Source organism: Tursiops truncatus, chromosome 2 (genome assembly GCF_011762595.2).
Source record: "Tursiops truncatus isolate mTurTru1 chromosome 2, mTurTru1.mat.Y, whole genome shotgun sequence".
In the NCBI taxonomy this organism is placed as follows: Eukaryota; Metazoa; Chordata; class Mammalia; order Artiodactyla; family Delphinidae; genus Tursiops; species Tursiops truncatus.
The window spans coordinates 36,610,626-36,633,322 of NC_047035.1; the positions used below are offsets into that span (position 1 = coordinate 36,610,626).

General features: G+C 44.5%; 1 protein-coding gene across 7 annotated transcripts; it reads left to right on the top strand.

The window, feature by feature from the left end:
* Positions 1-60: 60 nt before the first annotated feature.
* Positions 61-22,347, top strand: MAX (MYC associated factor X). Of its 7 annotated transcripts, none has more exons than XM_019922601.3 (5): positions 69-317; positions 1,047-1,073; positions 8,363-8,470; positions 20,745-20,868; positions 22,118-22,347. In XM_019922601.3, exons 1-5 carry the CDS (start codon positions 282-284, stop codon positions 22,303-22,305), a joined length of 483 nt encoding a protein of 160 aa, XP_019778160.1. In that variant the 5' UTR covers positions 69-281; the 3' UTR covers positions 22,306-22,347. The 7 variants fall into 7 exon arrangements, with proteins under 7 accessions (XP_073656469.1, XP_019778160.1, XP_073656466.1 ...); XM_073800365.1 differs by having other exon boundaries at positions 8,363-8,469; positions 20,738-20,868; XM_073800368.1 differs by lacking the exon at positions 1,047-1,073 and having other exon boundaries at positions 61-317; positions 21,131-22,260.
* The last annotated feature ends 350 nt before the right edge of the window (positions 22,348-22,697 follow it).

Consider the following 22,697-nt stretch of genomic DNA (forward strand, 5'->3'; position numbering starts at 1 on the left):
GGCCCCAGCGTGACGAGCCTGGTCACGTGGGAGGGGGCCGACCGGGCGTGCGTGCCGCCGTTGATCCGGTGCTGCAGTGAGGAGGTGGTTCTCGCCCGTGTTGTGTGTGTGTGTGCGTGCGTGTGTGTGTGTGAGTGTGTGTGTGTGAGTGAGTGAGAGAGCGAGTGAGTGAGTGTGTGTGTGGGGGGACTCGGCTTGTTGTTGTCGGTGACTTCCCCCTCCCCTCCACCCCTCCCCCTTCCCCGCCGCCGCTGCAGTGGCCGCTCCCTGGGCCGTAGGAAATGAGCGATAACGATGACATCGAGGTGGAGAGCGACGTGAGTCCTGGGGCTTCTTCCTTCCCTTGCGGGTTGTCAGGCGGGGACAGCGGCCGGGGTTCTCAGCAGGGCGACGGCGGTAGGGGGCCGGGCAGCCGCCGCCTCCTTCCCCTTCCTCACCCTGGGCCGGGACCGCCTCCGTCGCGCTCCCGGCTCGCTCTCCTCCGGGCTCTTGGCCGGAGCGGCCTTCTAGGACTGGAGGTGGGGAGGAGACACGCGGCCTCTGGGACCCCCACCTCCCCCGGTGGAGGAAGGTGCTGCGGCCTCCCGTTCCCACCCTATCCAGTTCAGGATCCGGGGGACAGGGACGGGGTGCGCCCGGGATCCCATTGTCCGGATCCTGGGGAAGGGCACCGCGCTTAGGACCTGCTCCCTCGGCCCGCGACCCCCTCCTCCCGTGACCCGCGGTGGATCCTGGCTGGTGAAGGAGGGCAGAGAGGGCTTGGGAGTGCCCAGACGCCCTGAGCTGGGTGCGAGGAGAGGAGACAGTGCTCTGGACCCCCTCCCTCTGTCCCGGGTCGGATGCCGGAAGGAGGGGCGGCGCTCGGGACCCCCCTGCCCCGCTACCGGATCCCGCTAGGGGGGATGGGGGCGTGGGATGCGGAGGGGGGGTAGGGCTGACTCCCCACCCGCCGCTTCCTCTGCCGCCGGCATTTTCTTTCTTATTATTGAATGTGAAGTGTAAAAATAACTTCTATATTTTCTATTTTTTTTTCTCTCTTATTCCAGGAAGAGCAACCGAGGTTTCAATCAGCGGTACGTCTCCTACTCTCCGTTTCATTTTCATTTCCGTTCAATTCTAGTCCTTTTTGGGGTCAGAGAGAAAAAGAGATCGTTCTGTTACTTTTAATATTGTAGTAAACTCTCCTGTTATCGCTAAGGTGAGGTGGGGCCTTGTTCTGGGGTTCTAGGTGGGGGCGGCGGGCTTGCGAACCTCATAATTCTAGGTTCTCAGGTGGTGAGGTTCAGTGACTGTAGGTGAGTGAGAATTTGTATGCAATGAAATGAATCCTTCTGTAGGTTTCCACTGGGGGCTCTAGCTGTCACTATAGAAGTGGGAAATGAGAAACACATCATGTTGAAGTAAATTGTAGTATTATTTCAGGGAAAAGTGGCCAGCTTTACTTAGGAACAAGTAGGTTCTAAACCATATCTGCATAGTTGTGTGAAATTGAAGGCACATGCAGTAATCACCTTTAACCAAAAGTCACGTGACTGCTGTAGACCTATGGAATCTAGCACAACCTGGTATTATTCTAATGCAGAAATTGGAAATGTAGAGGGGCCAAAGGTTGAATGTGAACGTGTCACATTCAGCTGCTTATTGTGGTCTGACTATTTGAGTTGAAGGAGCAGTATAAAGACAAAAAGAACTGTTGAAGAAAAGTGGCACTGTAGAGAGAGGTTTGCTAAGAGGTGATGGTTGAGACCATACCGTGTTGTCAGTAATTTCTCAGAGTTTGGATATTAATGTTCTCTGTGGATGGTTCTGTGGATTAAGATAGACACAAATCTCATGTCCTTGGAGTCTGAGATAGTACTCTGGGTGTTCCATGAATAGATTAGAGGGAGAAAAAGGAATAGAGACAAAATAAATCAGAATCAGAGGAGAAGAGAAATGAGTAAACCATAGCATCTAACATTTGACAGATGGGAGCAGTAGGAAGTGTGGGTCCAAAATTTAGATGTCTCTAGGGGGCCCAGGCAGTGAGATAGTCAGGAATAGAGAGCAGAGGTGAGGACTGGGGTACTAGAGAGCACATGCCTCTTCTGAAAAGGCAGCCACTAAAGTCCAGTGGGTTGCTGTTATGTGGGAATGAGGGCTTAGTGTTGTCTTATCTTCCTATTTTAAAAGAAAGATTACAAATCCAGACTTTGATGTTATTTTTCTGATTTTTAAAATAATGTATGAGACAATCAAGTTGATTAGGGGCTTGTTACAATTTGCCAGATGCCACTTTGAGACCTCTGGTCTAATAATTTCATTATCACAGGATAAAAGCAAGCCCTCTTAATTGTACCTGCTTTTCATTAGAGCACAGATTCTAAGGTTGTCAAAGGAATTAGGCATTTAGAAAAACTTTACTTATGGAAAGCTGATATTTCCATAAAATCCAAGAATGCAGTTGTTCCAGGGGTTTTAAAATTATCCCTGGGTACTAGTCACTAAAAAAGAATTTGTTTTGTTTTATTTTTCCTTGAAGTATTTCCTTGAAGACAATACCTTGAATATTTGAAGTATTGTCAGATACTTAATATTTATACATACGTTTGAAAATTAAATTCCTTTTTTTCAGTTACTATTATCCTTAATAATGTAAACATGGAATTTCATGTTTGGAACACAGTCTATTTAAAACATTTTTTTCCTCCAAGCCTCCGGTTGTAAAATCTGCCCTAGGGCTTGATCAGGATTGGAGGGTAGGGATTGTTTAGGCTTCCTTTGAAGAATCATTATTTAAATTGGAATTATATTGGCTTTCCAGTGAGATAAGAATTTTCTTTGTGAAATTTTGGCTTCCAGTTCTTGAGCGCTTTCTGCTTTTCAGAATGCTCGTCCACATGGCTGTTGATGTAAATCGTTTTATTAAATTATGAAAATGTCCCCACTCTCCTAGAGTGCTCATCTCATTGTCTGGTATGGAGGCTTTCAGTTCGCTGTTAAGGTACTTAGGATTTTTCCCTTTGATTTTGGAGGGTGGGCACAGGGAGTGGTTCTGACCCTTTGTTTTTAATTTGACACATCTACTTGCTGAGACATTTAAATATTATCTGTTACAAGATAATCATAATGGCGTAGAGAGAAGAAGCAATAGACAAATTTCATAGCATATCAAGCAATTATTGTGAACACGTAGGGTAAAAAGGATTTTTTTTTCTGTGTGACTATGTTTATTTCCTGACATTTAGTATAGATAAATATATATATTTTTTAATTTGGGGGAAACTGTTCTTAAGCTTTGCCTTCGTTCAGAAAAGGGTGTGGACTGTGAACAACCAAATATTTAGAACTGCAAAAGAACTTTTAAAAAGTTATTTTGAAACGGTCCTGTGGGTCCTAATATAAAAAAAGGTATTCATTCATGTTTTATAATGTCACTACAATAGCTACAGCCTTACTGCATAAGAAATGTAGGATACTCAGCAATAACAGAGTTAGGAAGTGAGGCTAACAGTAACAGAAAGTGAAACTGATTTGACGAGTATTTTTTTCTGTTGCCTCAGTGTGAACAGAAAACAACTTCTCCGGTGACCAGTAAGCTTTGTTAAAGGAAGTAATCCCAAACAATAATTTATATTATTAAATTCAATATGTCTCAGAATCCCACTGATATTATTTTATTTTTATTATTTTTTTGGAGGGAAAAAGTTGCATTTCAAAGACAGTTTTCTGGGGCAGGTATATTTCATGCAAGGTGATCTTTGTTTTATTTCTGCTTGAGATTTTTTTTTTTTTTTTTTAAAGAATGAACGTATACAAGAAACGTAGGGTTAGTGTGTTAGTCGGAAGCCTAAGACCTTTTTCAGCTTATCCTTCATGACAGCTGCATGTGTTTCAGTTACAGTATATCTTTGGGGGGGTTAGAAACAGATTTGTACAATTCTGTTTCTGGACCTTTCTGGTATGAAATATTTCTAACTTCTCAGAGCTCTTTGTTTCTTTAGAAATTGCAATGTATTCAGAAGGGAATGAGCTTGGTCATCTTTGAGATCAGAATTTACTCAGGAAACTACTGTCTTTTACCCGGAATTAGTTGCATGGCAGAAGTGCTACATGATACATGTACTTTGTGTCTGCTTAGAGTGTTGACAGTGATGTGGATGCCAGGTTTGGTTCCTAAAAATACCTGTTGAAGGGTGTTCTTATATTTAAAAGTCTTTTTTCAAGATTCCAGTAATGGTAAAATAGTTGATCAAGGAAAATGGGTATAGTATGATGGCATATTTGGATGATAGCGTTCCCAAGTTTTTTTAGGCACCAAGTGATTTTTTTGAATAGCCTGGAAAACACATGTGTGTATTGGATTTTAAAAATGTATACCAGGCAGTCGGCTTCAAATGGGAGAGGTGTTGGGAAGTTGCAATTTGTATCTCCTATTCAGTTTTTATTTATCCTATTTGCTTCCCATCAGAAGTAGTAAATAGATCTTTTCTGATGAGAATTTTGAGCCTGTGTATTTCCAGTGTTAGTGTTTAATAAGAGTAGCTTATTAAGTAATCGTAAGCAACACTATCTTCTTTCTAAAATATAGCCTTTAAATTTCTTAAAGGCAGTAAATGTTTACTGGGCAACTCTAATTCCATATATGGTGGGAATTTTCTATATTGGAATTGAGAAGATTCCCCTTACAGATGGGGTTAGGTGTCACGTGACCTGCAAGAGAGGGCATTGCTCTGGAGAACCTTGGTCATACTTGAATAATGGATCATTCATTCCCCCTTGTGATTTGCCTACCTAGAACTTGCAGGAAATAATGCTGCTGACTGATGTAATGCCTTTAAGGAAGACGTACTCTCTATGCAGTAAGTTGGAAGGAAATAATTTAAAGAGATTTCTTCAGTTTTGAACAGCCCTCCTTAGCTTGAATGACCTACTGCCAGTTTAGCAACTTCTTGGCTAAGAAAATAACATTTGCCTTCAATATTTAACAACACTTAAGATAACATGTGCTTGTTAGTGTCAGAGATGGACAAATTGTAGGTGAAGATTTTTATTCTGGCTGCCAGTATGGAAAGTTTGGTGGAAATAATACTGAGAGGCTGAATAAAAACCTTGGCAGAGATGTCAAAGCTGGAATCGATTTGGTGTCGGAGTTCCTGTTGAGCATCTGTGGGCCACTCTTAAGATCACACGGCTCTTTAGTATTTCTGTTAGCCTAGGATGCCCTGAAGGAAGGGTTGTCTGCTGGAAACTGCAAATCCAGCGTACTTAAAGAGTGACAGCATCCAGCCACTGCTCCTGTAGGATGTATAGGGGAGGTATTTGTGGGCCTGCTGTTCAGCCCAAGAATGTTTCTGTTGTCTCCTAGAATTTGTTTGGTATCACCCGTTTTCATTATCAAACATCTTTCTCAGTATAGCTGAGAGAAAGCTGACTCATCTGAGTTGAGCTTTATTTGTTCAAGACACAGCAATTGTTTGGCCCTTCCCCACCTGTTGTTTTTTTTTTTTTAAACTAGTTTTGAGTTTGTGGGAGGATCTCAGGTGCCTTACACTGGGAGTCTTCAAATCTTGTCCCTTTCAAAAAGGGTTGCCAGCAAGCAAAGATAGTTAACAAAGCAGTGATAAGCCTGGCAACTGGCCCTCCATTTGGATGAGTTGCGGGGGAAGGGAATTCATCCGGCTGGACGTTTGGAAATGTTTCCCAAACAGAATTCTCAGTCTTGTGTAAAGGTTTTTCATACGTGTAAAGGTCTTTCAAGCCACTAGAGGTATTATTTAGTTCAGAGTTGCCTGGAATTAGGCATGTTAGTTCTGCATGTTTTTAACTTGCTCTTTCAAATGAGGCTGGAGAAGAAGAAAAATGCATCATTGCCATTGTCTCTGAGAGCTTCAAAATGGACTCTGGTTAAGTGTAGCAGCTTGGGGATGGACATGGCAGCAGGGAATGGTCTAAGATTCCACTCTTCTGCTGGTTAAATTGGGCCTGGAACCACCACAGAAATTCCATCCACTGCTTTGAGAACAACAGTCCCCAGCCCAGGCTTTCTACCAGGCAGTGGACTGCTGCCTTTCCTTGTTGAGCCAACTTCTCAAACTTGGCTGGCTTCCCAGATGAGAAGCCAAGATTTCTGCTGATGGTCCACAGCCAAGTTCACTTACAATCCTCTAACCGAAGACTTGTCCATTTGAGTCCTTTCAGGGCTCAGTGAATGGGAAGGGGGTAGTACATTGTGGGGATGATTTTGGTGTTAGATTATACTTAGCTCCACCCTTCTAGTGCAGGCGTGAGTGAAACCAAGTCCAACTTGATTCTAGCCATTTGAGATTTGCAGGGCTCTCCCAGAAAGAAAACAGACAATTAGAATTTTATTTGTATCAACAAGAGGGATTGTGGGTAACTGGTGTCACTGCTTCTGTGCACAGCTCTTAAGCTGGGAGGAGGGCCAGGAATCAGGGTGATTTAGTAGACAGGAGTATCTTGGGCTGCTGCTGGATACCAAAGCTGGGCGATTATTTTGCATGTAAATAAACCATCCTAGGGAGTGTGTAGCAAACAGGAGAGACAGATAGGTGCCAAATGCCATCTCTCAGCCCTCTAAGTCTTTAGTCTAAGACCCAGCCAACTTACCTATGTATCAACAGATGACTAGAGGGAATGGTAAGTTAGAAAAGGACTAGATACTTAAATATGTTTAATTTTTTCAGGCTCTTCATACTGCTGATAGAAGGAACCTGCACTTTTCCTGCTCTAATGCTGTATGATACCTTCCTCTAGCCTCAGGTTATCTGATCATTCCCTCAGTTTCCCTGTAAATTCCACATATCCCTGGAGTTCGGCAGACACACATTTTTACAGAGAATCCAGGCGTAAGATTAGGAGAGCTTTAGAAGTGTTCCAGGCATCTGCCCTGAAAATGAGTGCTATGCCGTGGAGAATCATGGCTGTGATGGGAACCATGTTTCCAGTTCAGCAGAGCTATAGGTGAGGTGTTGTGCTCGAGAGACCAGGAAGTGACTAAAATTACCACAGCTGCTCACAGCCTCTTCCTCTGTAATGACTCAGACTTTTAGGATTAGATACTAGAATTTCAAGTCCTTTCATTCCTATAACTCTTGTCTCTATAGACTTTTGTCCGAACATCTTGTCTAGTATAAAGATTCGTTTGAGGCATTCTTGTGCTAAGCCAAGTTATTTACTCCTGTTGCTTCATTTTTAAAATTCCTGGTGCTGTGTCTGGGTAGATTAAAGCTACCTGAGCTTCCTCTGTACAGACTTCCTCTTTAGGTTAGCCCAGTGCAACCTTGTGTATTGGGGGTAAATTCTTAGAGTATAGTATTTCCCATAATTCCCGGAGTGCAGATGTGAAGTTCTTGCTTTAGGTTAAGTGAGCGTTTGTGCTTCATTGGAGGGACCACCCCTTTAATGGGGACCTGCCGAAACTCTCTTGCAGTGTTCTCCAGCACTGTCACTTCCACCTGAAGCCAGTGTATTTTGCCACTGATTACTTGGCATCCCTGTCCCTCTCCAGCTGATTGTTCTTTGTGATTCTAAGCAGGACAGGATAAGGAGTTTGGTCTGTGGGTATTTAGATACCGCCAATGACCGCCACAGGTGCCTGAGGAGGTGTATTGAGAATATGTGAGTGTCAGAGGTTTACTGTCTGAGAGCCGCCTTTCTGGCAGCCTGTGTGAGGGAAGCCCTTGGCTGAATATCACCTTAGATGCACTTTAAAAAGTAGGAGCTCAGAATGCAGTTGGCGTCTATATCAGCTCTGTCATAATGATTGCAGATTCATGCATCTGGGTTTTCTAGAGGTTTTAGTTTCTATTGTATGATTTGGCAAGAAGGTCTTAAAACTAGTACCTCTTAGCGAGCTGGAGACCAGAGCGGACTCATGGTGATGGTTTCACATGGAAAGAAACAGTGCACCACTGACCTAACTCCTTTTCTGGGTACCCACCGTGGGGAATCTCTTACAGTGGGGGTGATCACATCTTATGAAGGGGCCCACTGCAGCTTTTCCCTGGTCACCTCCCAGCCATGGACTGGCGGCTGTTGTGTCACATAAGTAAGTTGTGGGAGAAAACTGATGCTGCAGGAGAGCCACACTTTGTCCCCATGAATAACTTTTATTTTACTTATGCATGAACTGGATGCATCGAGCTACTTTGGATGTTCCTGTCGAAAGCCTTGCTCACCCCTTTCTCCCCCTTTAGCAGAGCCTAATTCTGGAGACTCCTAACTGCCCACCTCGACAAATCCTTCCCAGTCCAGTCACCTGGGACAGCGCTGACAGCATATACTTCCAGGCTGTACCCACTCACCTGTACCAAGCAGAAGGACTGACATCACTAACGTGCTCTTTCTCCCATTCTTCCAGGCTGACAAACGGGCTCATCATAATGCACTGGAACGAAAACGTAGGGACCACATCAAAGACAGCTTTCACAGTTTGCGGGACTCGGTCCCATCACTCCAAGGAGAGAAGGTGAGTTTATTGAGAAAGCTGATTAGCTTAGCCACCACTAACTTGGAACTCACTGTGGGGCTTAGCAGGGCATTCACCATTCTGGAAAGAAATGGAGTCAGCGATATTTGGATGACATGGTTTCCTTAATCTTTGATTCTTCAGAGAGTCATCACACACCTTACCTACTGTAGTTCATCCTTAGCAAACGATGTCAGATGTAATGGAGCTGCTTGTTAAGACATCAGTAGGAGCTCTCTTTTAAAATTAGTATTATGTATAATAAATTACTCATTCAAGAAATTATAACTATACAGTGTAATGTAGAGAGTAGCATATAGTCGTTTGGGATAATGCTAAGGATTCCAGAGGTCAGTGATTCTCTGGACCTCCATGAGAATTCTTTTTATATGGTTCGAAGTGAGTACTTATTTTAAATGAAACTTCCCAGGAATGTATGTGAACCAATCTGGACACCAGTGATCTCCCAGTCCAACAGTTATTATTTCAAAGGCATATAAAGAGCATTTTTAATGTGGGACTTGAGTAAAGAGACGTGTTCATACGAAATGGAAGAAAAAATAACTACTCTTCTTCCACCATCCCCCTACCCCACTGGTGGCCTTCCAGAAACTGTTTTCCCTGGAGAGGTAGGCACCAGCTGTTTCTACATTTGCAAAACAAAGTCCGAAGCTTTGAGTAAAAAGTCTGTGGGTTAGGGTCACTCCTTGGAATTTGGAGAAAATATGTGTTTGCACAGTTCGTTCCATCCTTGACACACAATATAACTGGCTGCTCTCTGCAGCTATTCAGTGTATAAGTGGGAAACTTGGAAGAAGACCTGTGTGTTTTTGGTTTTTGGTTCAATAATGCAGTGTTAAAGAAGCAACCAAAAAAAAAGCAACCGTTTTAAGAAAAATTGTTGCTTTCAGGTGGGCTTTGAATGGCTTTCCAGATTTAGCTCTGTGGTAGGAGTCCTGGTTTTGTTTGGTTATCCGGAATTAAACTTGGGACCATTATGGTTTCATTTTATTTATACTGCCAGTCTGGTAAGCCACTTGCTTTATATGTTATCTAAGGTGTGGCTGTGTGGCTATAAAGGATGGGGTAGGTCTGACCTTTATGCAAAACATAAAATAGGCCATGTAAGTACCTAGCATTGCAAAACCAGAATTTGCCCTAGGTTAGGCCTACTTAGTGTGCACTTGGCTTAATGGCCTTGGACCAACGTGCTTACCTGGAATAACAACATTCCTGGGTACAACACTGTTAAGCACCACGGGAAATCTTTATGATGGGGGGAGAGGCTCACGCTTTTAGTCAGAGTACACATGTACAAAGGATTATCTCTTGTGTTTGTCTGAACTATTGACAGTAGGTGCTTATTCATATGCCATGGTATCAATTAAAATGGCTTTGGTGAAGTAAATGGACAAGAGCTACCTTTTTCTAAGTCTCACATCTAATCAGGAGTGGCGCCAGGGCAGCGTATCCCAAGAAATGGCCTGTGAATCACCCCCATCAGAATCACTACTGAATCTGTCTTTCTGGAGGCAGGCCTAGAGATCTGTATTTATAACCTGCAGTCAGGTGATTCTTAGGCTTTCTTAAGTTCAAGAACACTTTGGGAGAGGTCAGTCTTAAGAGCTCAACTATACCTTTTTCTTTATCCAGTCTATTTTACATTGTCATAACATTCTTCCTTAAGTCCTTAAAATCACATTACCCTAAATCCTGTTGTCTCCTTTCTTCAAGGAAGATGACAGTTTGAATTTGGTAACCTTACAAACCAAACAGTTGTCATTCTTTGTGGCCTATTCGTTTGTTCACTTACTCCATTCAGCAGATACTTACTGGGGGTCTGCTACATACTAGTCATTGTCCTAGATATTAGGAATACGGCAGTGAACAAAGTAGACAAAAGCAGAAGCTCTTAGTGTGGTGAGGAAAAGATAGAAAATGAACTAATAAATATATATATATAGTATGTCAGATAAGTGCTATGGAGAAAAACAGGGAAGGAAGGGTTGCAGTTTTCATTAGGGCAGACAAAAAAACACACTGGCAAGGCAACATCTGAGCAAAGACTTGAAGGAAGTGAAGGAAAGAACCATGCATCTATCTGGTGATTAGCATTCCAGGCCAGGGAAGGCGAGTGGAATAGTCCAGGGGCAGGAACCTGGGAGCATTCCTGGGCCTTTCAAGGAGACAGAGGCCAGAGTGGCTGGAGCAGAGTGAGTGAAGGGACCATAGCAAGAGATGAGGTCAGAGAAGTAGCACGACTAGGGGAAAGGAGTGGTCGAGGGGCCAGGTTTCTTTCTAGCTGATCAAAGCCCCAGTGGAAGTTAACCAGGTGCCTTTCTGATTTCAGAATGCTTTTGTGTGTTGCAGTGCAAATGTTCATGTTGAGCATGAATAATGGAAGTAAGTGGCTGTTAGCTCTGGTTGAACCCCAACCCCTTCCCACTAAGTTCCACAATCTTCATTATTCTCCTTCCCTGCCAACACTGTTTCACAGATGCTGCAGTGAGTCTAACAGAATACTTTGGTCTCTCAGACTTCCTAGTTCTCCCTAAATGTTGCAGTTTTTTTTAAAGTGGTATTTGAACCAAAGGGAATTGAGTAATTCTTGATTTGGATTGCAGTAATTAAGGTTCTGACATTATGTAAATAATCATGAAATGATCATTTTGCCCTGTGAGTTTTGGGGGTGCTTAGATCAGTTTCTTGAAGCGAAGGCCCCCAGTCTCCTTTGACTTGTTCACCTTTATGTTCCAGGTGACTTCTCACTTAGTATTTGGATTATCTGTCCTATGTGTTCTAATAAGCCTTTTGTTTTTTAAAGAGAAACTAATACTGATTGAATTGGATCCTAACCAAGAATGGGGTGTACTTGTACTAAAACAACAACAACAACAAAAAAAACCCCTTTAAACGTGAGACTCAAACTCTATTTATCCTTTGTTCCCTATATTTCTACTATAAAATGGTCACCTTTTGCTTAAGTAAAAAATTCAGTATTAACTAATATCTGTATTGCAATGTAAAATGAAATCTGCACACCAGTTCTCTGAGGTGAGTACTACACTATTATAATTGGACAATTACTACTGCTAGGGCTCCTGCCATCCTTCATGTATCAGAGATGAGGAAACAGGCTCAAGATCAGTCTATAGCTGGACAGGGACTAGAACTCAGGACTGCTGGTTGCCCAGTTCAATCTTTCTACCACACCGTAGGGGTAAACAATTTAAGGATATTTTAAAGAAATCTTGCTTCAATTCTTATATCTTGTCTTTATATTGGGAGCTTCCCCTGGATAGAGTCAGTAATCTTGGCAGTATGTCATACTAGGGTTGCTACTAAAATATTGTCCCCTGAAGTAACATATGTAGACAACACCAAAGTGCAGAGTTAAGGGTCACTGAAAGTTTATAAATTTGTCTGAGTCCACGTAGCTGTTCTGAGAAATAGATCATTATAGTTGGCAGTCCAGCTGGGTTTTGCCGTAGGTCACATTGTTCACAAGTAGACTCTTGAACTCTTGTTGCCTGAGCCTTTTGTTTCCCATAGTTTTTCAGCTAGACATGGAGCCCACAGGAAAGATGGAATGGCGTTAGAACCATCAGCCAGTCAACCAGAGTAAGGGAGCAAGGGCAGGAACGACTGTGGTCCCACTTTTCAAAGGAAGACATTAGTGTTCTTGAACAGAATTATTCCTTGTTTTGAGGGTCCTTGGTTGGGTGCTAGGGAGTGTTGCCCAGTGGCTTGCTGGCACTGAGCTCACGCTGTTATGTGGGGGGCAAACGTGGTGGCGAGCCCATCAGTCTGCCTTTGCGTGGGGCTGTAATTCTGTGCCCACCCCCGGTGAGTTAGCCCCAGCACCTGCACCGGAGTGACTGTATCCAATCACAGTGTCTCCTTAGCATGGCTGACTTTAGTGAAAGAAGGTTCTGTTTCAGTAGTGCCGTATGTAGCTGAACAGTGGTGTTTAGTAAATTTTCATCTTCTAGGTCTCTTCCTAAATGCCTATTTATCATACTTAATTGCTCTCTCAGGCAGTTGTGCTCTGAATTTCTCCTTTCTGGATAGAGCTATGTTATGTTAAAAAGAGATTATAACCTAAGATGAAAATAAAGAAGAAAAGTGTTTCTTCTAGTCAGCAAGTAAGAGTTCTTATAGTCAGTGAGTCAGTCCCTTTGTTTTAGGTGAGACTATGAAGGCACTGCCTCTGCCGGCTGCTGTCACAGACTCCAGCTCGTGGTAGGTTCCCAGAAAGGAGCTGAGGAGTGAGAGTGCCAGAGGAAACGGTGGGCTTGCTCAGCTCTTTGACGAAAACCGCCACAGCCCACATGGTTGTGCTCACGTTTTTATATGTGAGCACTGCAGAGATTTAAGAGGTTTAATGCATGGTGTCTACTCTTGAGGATCTTGCTCTCTTGTTGGGGGAGAGGATTATACCTAACAATTAACAATAATAAGATAACATGCTGAGCATCAAGTAAGAGGTTAAAACACTGAGCTAATTTGTTTCATCTTCATTAAAGCCCAGTGTCCTTAACAGGTAGATGTTGAAACCAAATAGCCCCTTATACCAGGGAACATAGTAGTTCTTACTGCTGAAGGTCAGTCTCCCTGTTAAACTCACTCAGCACTGTGACCCGGGCTTATCCCAGGTGTAACTGTATACATATTTGTGTGGTTACTTGATGACTGTCTACCCGTCTTCCATACTACACTGTAGTAAGTACTGAAGGCAGGGAGAATATCTTTGGTCATATTTCTTCCCTTGGTGCCTGGCACACAGTAGGGAGCAGAGCGAGTGTTTATTGACTGAAGGAAGGAAGCCCTCTCTCCACCTGGCCTTGTTACACTGGGAGGAGCTCACTCTAGTGGACACCCTTTAAGGCAGGCAGTTCATTCAGCAGCAGTGTTTCTGCATCATATCTGGGCTGCTAAAGGGGTTGTCTTTTAAATGAAATGTAAACTACAGCCCTACCCATTTCACCTTATTACTCAACAGGGTTATTACCTGGCCAGACTCCAACTTGGGCAGTTCTTTTATTCTTAAATTTTCTACATCTTAAGTTGTTGTCCATAGTTGTCCAGGTCTCCCTTAAGCTCCAGGCTCAGCAACTGTAAATGTACTGATTCATTGAATTCTTTGTTTAACTGTATTTTTGCACTGCCAAAGCCTCCAAGGGCTTTTCAGTGCCCATCAAGGTAAGGACTGGCATTCCATGTTCTCTGAATAAGGTACCCAACTTGTCCTCCTGCTTTTTCTGCTCCTTCCCTTATTGTGAAGCAGTGTACACCCTCCTCTGTTTCCCCAGGAATGTCATCTTCAGGTTTATCTTAGTTCTTTCCTTCCACCAAGGTCTCAACTCCAGCTTCACCACCCAGATGACATTGGGGTTTCACAATGAAGAGACCCACTTACAAGGGCTCCCCAGCTCCCCATGTTTCCTGCCTTCCTGTGTTTCTCCCCAATGAGGCCTCCCCTGCCAGTCAGTCTCCACCTGCCCATTTTCAAGGGCTGTATCAAATGCCTCAGCACCCTGAGAACACTGGATTATCACTCTCCCTGACACCCCACTGGCCCTTTATGGGGCCTCTCCTGTGTCTTCCTTTTTTCTGTGACAGTTCTTATCACCTAACTGAAGGGTGCACTCCTTGAGGGCAGAAGCTTTGTCCATCCTTCTGGAAGTCTCTGCACTACAGAGTAGGGGAGGGCTCACTCCCATAGAGAAGACTAGAGAGTCGGGAAACCCACCGCTTTTCCATCTGGAGATTTGAAAGAAGAGAAATTGGTTACTGGGCCTTCCCTCCAGCATTTCTCTTTTCTTTCCCCTCTAACAAAATTGCAGAAACTTTGGAAAAATGGGAAGAAGAAAAACAGTACTTCCATTCCTCTAACACAACTACAACCTTTCCTTTATTCTAAGATTCTAAGACAAGTGCTGTCCAGTGGAATTTTAATGTGAGCCACAAATAGCAGGTAAAATTAATTTTAATAATATAGTTTATTTAACCTAATATACAGAAGTAAGTATGACTTCCATATATAGTCAGTATAGTAAAAATTACTAGTGGGATATTTTATATTATTTTCTTGCGCTGTTTTGATAATCCAGTGTGTGTTTTATACTTACAGCACATCTCAATTCAGACTAGTTACATTTCTTTTTTTTAATTAATTTTTATTGGAGTATAGTTGCTTCACAATGTTGTGTTAGCTTCTACCACACAGCAAAACAAATCAGCCATACACATACATATATCCCCTCCCTTTTGGATTTCCCGCCCATTTAGGATACCACAGTGCGTTACAGACTAGTCACATTTCAGTACTTATTAGCCACCTGTGGCTGGTGGCTATTGTGCTGGACAGTGCGGTTCTCCCCATCCCACACCCCATTTTAACATGACTGAAATTGGGTGCCATCTTAAAGTGGATGTTAAACAAAGCTCGCCCCTTTTTTTTCCCTCCCCCGGCAAAGGCTGCTCTTAAGTCCATGTGTTTATTGATGGAGTCTAGGAGACAAGAGAATAATGGTGTTACCAATCTGTGTATCCCCTCTGGTCTCTTCATACGCATGCTTTACATGGGTAAAGGCTATAGCTTGATGCTTTCACATAACGTGCCCTTTCCCCAAGTGATAGAGTGTTCATATTTAGCCATTAGGCATGTTTCTTTTAACCATTCAGGTTGCCTCCAGTCTTTTAACTTTATAAATAATGTAGTGATGAACATCTTGGTGCATGTGGCTGTTTCTATAAAACAGATTCCCAGAAGTTGGATTGCTGGGTCTAGTGGTAAGAACATCTGATTTTTTGCTGTATGTTGCCAAAATGCTTTCCAGGAGGATTGTTTTCATGTCTTCTTTCTTTTCTTTCTTTTTCAAGCAAATTCTAAAGATTAGTCTTTTGGTATTGTTTTGAGAGTACCAATTTTACCACCACTGGAATTTTTTTTTTTGGAGGGGGTGACTAATTTAATAGGCAAAAGGTAGTAATTAATTTTGTATTTTGTTTATTGCCTGTGAGATTAAATCCTTTTCCGCATGTTTATTTACTAGTTGCATTTCTTCTTTGAGGAAACCCTGTGCTCCCGTCCCTTGTGGTCAGAGTTTGATGGGGAAATGTCACACCTTCATTTCAGACTACCAAGGGCTCAAGATAAAAGAATACAAAGTTTGAAACATGATTTGTGTTGACCCTTAAACAAATGTCTGGCTCCCAGCTTTAAGCCCTTAATGGGGCATGATAGCTTTGCCTTCCCCTAGTAATCAAGAAAATGATCCTTTGGGCTTGGAAGGGCCAGGCTCAAGAAGCCTTTGAGGGGCCACATGGCTGTGCTGGCTCTGAGCCCACAGCCTTCCAGCCTCCCTTTTTGGCATTGATGGTGGTTCCATTTTGGAATGAACTAGTTTAATACAGACCCGAATTTATTGTGCTTTGATATTTGTTTCCAGAACATGGCTTATTCAACTGAAAATGTACACCAGCTTTGCCCTAGGCCTCCCTTTACCTTACTATGCATAGAATTTTGTGCAGGTTTCAGAAAATAATGGTTTTATTTTCTTTAAAATAACAAAACATGTCAACTGGTGAGTCAGGCAGTAGTTCTTTTTTCATTCCCCAGGATGTGGCGTTTTGGTTCTTGGCAGAACCAGGGCAGCCTGGTAGGATCTGATTTTGACAGGAGGAAAAAATGATAAATACAGCAAAGGTGACTGTTTCTCAGGTCAGCATTAGGACCCTAGGGAAGAGCAACGGTGTTCCTAATGTTAACAAGCTAGTACGACTCTTCTCTTCCTCACCTCTCCCCACCTGCTTTCTAAACAACTTGGATTTTTGTCTAAACAAAGATTTACAGCTCCGGAAATGTGTGGGACTCTTGCCCTATATGAAAAATTTTGAGAACCACTACCTTAAATGGGATTTAATGACCTTGGATGTCATCCTAAATATCAGTGTTAACTACTTCAAGAATCATTTGGGACCTTTAGGTGCTAATTAGAATCAAACTCTTGGGTTTGGGGCCTCTCGTGAAATAGGTAGTTGATTCTTGCTGCAGCACACCAGGTGAGTACACTCTGTTCCCAAACAGAGTTCTGTTCAAGTGGGGGCCTCTGGAGGCTGGGGTGGCCCTTTCCTCCATCTCCTTGCTGCTCTGGGCAGGGATGCAAACAGGCCAGCAACTGCGTACGAGCAGGAGAGGTGGCACAGGAACCGCTGGGTCCCTCTGCCACGCTGGGTCTTCTCCGCTGTCCATTTCGGGTTTCCCCTTCTTAGGTAATGAAGCCAGAGCAGTGCGGGGGGCCAGCGTTTCCCCTGGCCCAGGCCCAGGTTCAGACAGTTCTTTCAAGCTAACTTGCATCTTCTGGCTTTTCTTCTGTATTTGCTTCTTCTCTGCTAGGGATCACTTTGAGTTTCACCTGCCTTTAAAAGAAAAACAGTCTTCCTTCAATGCTGCTGTTATTACACGCTACTTTTTTTCCATTATTTTTTCAGCCTCATTCTAAAAACCAGTCTTCATCTTTGCTTCAGCTTCAACTCACTCCTGCACCCATTACCTGTGTGAAGATGATTTACCTAAAATCACTCCTTCAAGGAAATCACCCTCACCAGGCTCTTCATTGACATCCTTATAGACAAATTGGGTGACTCTTTCATTGTCCTTTTCTTCCTGCTCAGACTCTCCAAATTCCATTGATCTTCTTCATTAGTTCCACAGCCTCCTCTGTGGTCCCAAAATAGGGTGTTCTGGAGGCCTGGGTTCAAATCTTGACTCACTGTTACCCACTGGTTATGTAATATCAGGCAAGTTACAGCTCTGTGCCTCAGTTTCCTCCTTTATAAAATAGGGGAAATAACACATCAGAATATTGTATGAGGGTGCCTGGCATTTAGTAAGTACTCAGCTGCTGCCATTATCATCATCATTTGTATCGCTTTGTGCAGCCGTGGCTCTGGAACGCGATTGGGCAAGGGGTCCAATGTCCTTTTGCGTGGCTCCCAGAGGGAAAGAGAAGCCTGACTGCCGCTGTGCGTTAAACTACTACCCAGAAGGCCCAATGCCTTTTCAGTGCCCTTGGCCATGGGCCATCCTGTGTCCAAACCATTAAAGAGATATGTTTCTGCTTAGAAAGGCAGAATGAGAATTGGTACCTTCTAATTGTAAAAACTAGCAGGAAAGAAATTATTCAGGTCCTTACTGGGTACCCAAAGGCAACAGTCAATCTGTGGACATGTTGACCTACCAAGTGTTATCTGCTCAGGGACACTCACACGAAGATTGCTGACTTAGCCAACTGGGCACGGTTTAGAAAACAGAAACCAAAAGCCCAGGGCCACTCCATAGTCCAGGCTGTAAAGCCCAGGGTTCTTGCTGGCTTCATGTCTGCTGTTCACAGTATAAACTCATAAAGGCAAGGGCCTGCCCACACCTTAACCCTGTGGCAGGTCACATGATCTTGCATGGTTTGTAAAACTGGAAGAGGGGATTTTAGTTGAGTCTAGCATTTTCTACCTTCAACCTTTTGCTTTTTCTTCACTGGACTAGATGCACATGTAAATTTGGGGGAATTCTGTATTTCGTACTTTAAATTTTTTCTTGTGGGACTTCTTGTTGAGTACCCTGGAGGGGGCAAAATAAAGTTAATGAACCATGCTTTTGGACTAGTAAGTGAGGGTCAGGGACACCCCAAGTGGCCTAGGTGCTTCTACTTAGGCAAGGGGCTGTGTGGAGGAAGGGCGGTGCTGATTAGCATTCTGGAGGCCTCGTGCTGGGTTTATTCCAATCTAGCCTTCTGTGGAGACCTCTTGATCCCAAGACACTGTTTTCTGAGCATCTGTGAATTTTATCTTCATCCAAAAACTGCCTTGAGGTGGAAAAACTTCCATCTCTCATGGCATCTTTCTCTTTGGTTTGTTGTGCTGTGCTTGCTTCTCCCTTTTCACTTCGTGGTTTCATGTATAAATATGTGAAGAAGAAACTGGGAGCGCTCAGGCTGCTACTCAGTGTGGTCATTTGTTAAAAATTATCTGTGAACATTTGCAAGCGCCACCAGGGAAGTCTGCAGGTGCTCTCTTGTTCAGAGATTTTGCTTTTTTCCCTTGTGCCAGATGCAAATGAGGAGTTAAATAAGGGTTAATGTTGCTTTCTGGGAACAACAGTTGAAAAAATAGACAAATATAAAGAGAGACTGGGATGTAAATATGCATAACAATTAGATCAGTGATGGAGTGCATAGAATTTGGAAGGCTGGGTGGGGTCTGAGAGAATTTCTTGTCAGATAAGGAGTAGCCACGGAGAGAAGTACTGTGTCTGCAGTCACAGAGCCCATTACAGACAGGACCTAGGAGGCACCCGTCTCCTGGATTCCTAGACTCTTCTCCCCACTCTGCCACCTATCCTACAATACTTGTTTTTAATCCCATCTCTAGCATCCAGAGAGGCAGGGTATTTTAATTAGTCCCTTCTAAATATGTGCCCACCTTTTTTTTTTTTCTTTCATTTTATCACCTAGTAATTAACCCTAATAAGTCCCCTTTGGCAGAAATGGGAAACAGCTTCTGAAGCGACCTTGTAGCCAGAGTTGCAAGCCCCCGTTGGTAGGTGCTCTCATTCTTTTCTACATAAGCTGACTTACTCAACTAAAGAAATAGGCCTGGTCTTGTCCCCACCCTCATGCCCTTGCTTGTGCTATTCTCCCTGCCCAGAGCAACCCTTTCCCACAGATTCCACCTCAGTCTAACCCAGGGTTCACTGGTTCAGATAGGAGCCTGTGTGTGCAGAGCCGAGGCTAATGCTTGGCACTCAGAAGGTGATCACCCCAGCCAGAAGCCATCTTTCCCATGGCCTTTCTAATCTGTACTACTCAAGTTACACTTGTTGGTACTGCCCTGTGATTTGTCTGTATATAAATACATTTATCTCCTCAACTAGATAGTAAGTTAGCTTCTGGGCAAAAGAAGCCACGACTAATACATTTTGTTTCCCCACAGTGTCTGCTCTGTGCCTTGTATGTAATTCGCACCAGATAAAAACGGTTGAATATGAACAATTTCCCTTTGAGGAAGTTGCCTTAAGGATGCTATAAGAGGAAAGCCTGGAAACTCTAGTACTTGTGAGAACTGGTGAATAAACCCAGGCCTTCCAAACCTCTCTGATACCCAGCCCTGCTGAAGTCTATGAGTTGAGATTGTCAGAATATACTACAGGTGGATTTAGTTTTGCTCGCCTGAGTGCAGCTGTTTTCTTTGCCACTTAAGAAGCTTTACTGCAGTTCAGGTGCCTGAGGTGCCTCACCACCATACTTCGGCTACTAGACTACCCTGCCTTGAGCTTCAGTTCTCTTGGCTTTGTACCATTCCACCAGTTCAGCTGGTTGGCTGCCTGGCCATGAGTAACTCTGGCCATGTTTGCAACCTGGAGGGAATCTTCCAGGTACTTTTGACCTCCAGGGGCTGAGTAACCTGACATCCATTTTATTAGCTCATTAACTTGTTCCTCTGACAGGGCAGTGCCTAGGCTACCCACAGCCATGGTAAAGGTGTGGTTGCTTCCTGAAATGGCCCAATCTCATGCCCTTCCTGTGTTGACATCAAGCTCTGACAGCTTTCACAAAATTCTCTTTAGCCAGTTACGCTGAAATCATGACAAAGCAGCATGGCTCAGTTGGAACTAGTTAACAACGGTCTGAAAGCTTGTCTGAAATCTAGGACCTTGATGAACAACATTGTACCCATTCGCATCCTGACAGCGTTGTACCCATTCCCATCCTGAGCCACCTCCAGCTGAGATCTTGATCTTGTCTTTCTGGACCAGCTGCCTGTAGCCAGGCCCTAGCAGAGAGTGAATGGCCTAAGGTCTCAGTTAAGTAGCATTTTAAAGTTTTCAGAATAGCCTGGCTGAAGACATGAAAGCAACCTAAAGAACCAAAGCGGGTGGGCAGGGTACAAGTTCAGGAGTGAGTTGGACCTGCGTTTGAATCCAGGCTCTACACTCTTTTATTTTGAATAAACCAGTAAACTTCTCTGAGCCTTGGGTTCCTGGTGGAGCTACCTCTCTCAGAGAGAGCCAGCGAGGTAAGCTATGTAAAGCAGCTGGTGCCTTGACTGGTGTAAACAAGATTCCTGATAGCACTTGCGCCGTTTCCTCAGCCTTGTGCCCCCTCACCCTCCTGCTTCCATTCCCTCATGCCGTCTTTGCTGAAGGGCATGGTTTCTTCACTGCGTGGACTAGGTCTTTATTTTGTCCCCTTTGCTTTTTCTCATATTGCAACAGGCATCCCGGGCCCAAATCCTAGACAAAGCCACAGAGTATATCCAGTATATGCGAAGGAAAAACCACACACACCAGCAAGATATTGATGACCTCAAGCGGCAGAATGCTCTTCTGGAGCAGCAAGGTGAGCAGCAGAGCTTGTGGGGCATCTGGCCCTGCTGTGCTCCAGCCAGGTCAGGGCTTCGCACCCAGGCCTGCTGAGTCAGAACCAGTTACGGAGCGTATGCTCCTAAGCAGCTGTGGCCCTGCTTCTTGGGCCTGAGTAGTCGAGTGTAGAGCCATCCTGAGGAAGGACCTGAGCCCTCGGTGAGGGAACAGTGGAGTATAGGGGTTAGACACTGGAGACTTTTTTCTGACCTGCTCTCTCTCCCCTTCTTGGGGCTCAGGTGCTCTGCTTGTCGTAGGGGTCACACCTGGCATCAGGTGTCTCAAAAGAGCTGTGAGGTCCTTGAATTGGAGTGTGCTGTGTAAGCGCCACAGAGACTCCAGGTGTTCAGGGACAGTGAGCGCTCCCCGTTGTCAACGGTAGTCCAATCAGGGCAGCCTATGGGCCAGGCCCATGCTGTTCTCCAATGCTCACATCCGCCTTTTCCTACAACCACAGGGGAAAGCGAGAGCTGATCAAGTTCTTTGTTCCTGGGGAATTCACTTCTCTTCCTCCCTCATGGAAGATGCAAGTAAAAGGAAATGCAAGTAACCACCTGGGTTAGAACACCTCAAATAAACTAAACTAAAATAAATGGGCTGACCTTCCAGGCTCAAGATGAGCTGAAACGAGGGCTGGGCAGCGGGAGGCGGCAGCGGGTTGGTCACCGGGCCGAGCAGCCTGCATGTAGGGGCCGTGTGTCGGAAAGCCCAGGTATTCTGTGTGTATTGGTGACTTGCTTCCAAGTGTCCAGCTTGTCTTTCCAAGTGGATCTTGTACATGAGAGCTAAGCCAAAACTTTTCTTTGGCTGATACATCTTCTGTCATCCTTTCCTGTTGATGTGTGGCCTTCACACCCTTGTGGAGCCTGGCATTGCCAGGCCAGCTTCGCTGTTACTGCACCACTGGGTCCCACAGGGAGCTCGTGCTCCTGTCTCTGTACTGGGCTTCCACAGCAGGACAGTGACATCACAAACCTTCTCTTTAGGGTTGGGTGGCATTGCAGAGTGGCTGGCCACATCCACTGAGCGCTCAGCTCTGGCTGGGAAAGGCAGAGGGAAATGAAGTATGCAGGTGGAACAGCCACCAGAAGGGAGTTACTTATGAGCCACCCTGAGCCTCGGGGGCCAGCAAGCCCTTCGGAAGAACAGGCTGGACCCTGACCTGAGACTCGGGTACTCCCCCAGTCTCCAGAAGGCTATAACCCGCTCGCTTGGTTGCCTTTCAGTCCGTGCACTGGAGAAGGCGAGGTCGAGTGCCCAACTGCAGACCAACTACCCCTCCTCAGACAACAGCCTCTACACCAACGCCAAGGGCAGCACCATCTCTGCCTTCGATGGGGGCTCAGACTCCAGCTCGGAGTCGGAGCCCGAAGAGCCCCAAAGCAGGAAGAAGCTCCGGATGGAGGCCAGCTAAGCTCCACGGGGCAGGCCAGCAATAAAAACTGTCTGTCTCCTCCATCGTCTTATCCTCTTTTCAGTTCATCTTTAAAACCCTCAGAACCATTTAAGAGACTTTTTTTCTCCTCCTTTTTTTTTTTTTTAATTTTATTTTTACGTAGAAGCTCTTGGACAACAGCTCTCGTTCTCCTTCCCCATTTCCACTATTTTTTTTTTAACGTTTCCCTTCAGGGATTCCCTGTCCCCACCAGGAATATTCAAACCAAAACACCCCAACTTGGCAGCTTTTTCTGTGGAGGACAGACGGCCGGCCAGACCTCTGAGCACATGGTGTCCTGACCACCCACCAGCTCCTCCAGCCCTGCCGGGCGCATGTGCCCCGGGGACTCCTGCCCCTCCCAGGCCTCT

Bases quoted from the DNA above. Each gene is read 5' to 3' on its own strand.
- MAX (XM_073800365.1), top strand. From the start codon at position 282: ATGAGCGATAACGATGACATCGAGGTGGAGAGCGAC. The intron at 318-1,046 runs GTGAGTCCTGGG...CTCTTATTCCAG, and splicing joins ACATCGAGGTGGAGAGCGAC to GAAGAGCAACCGAGGTTTCA. The intron at 1,074-8,362 runs GTACGTCTCCTA...CCATTCTTCCAG, and splicing joins AACCGAGGTTTCAATCAGCG to GCTGACAAACGGGCTCATCA.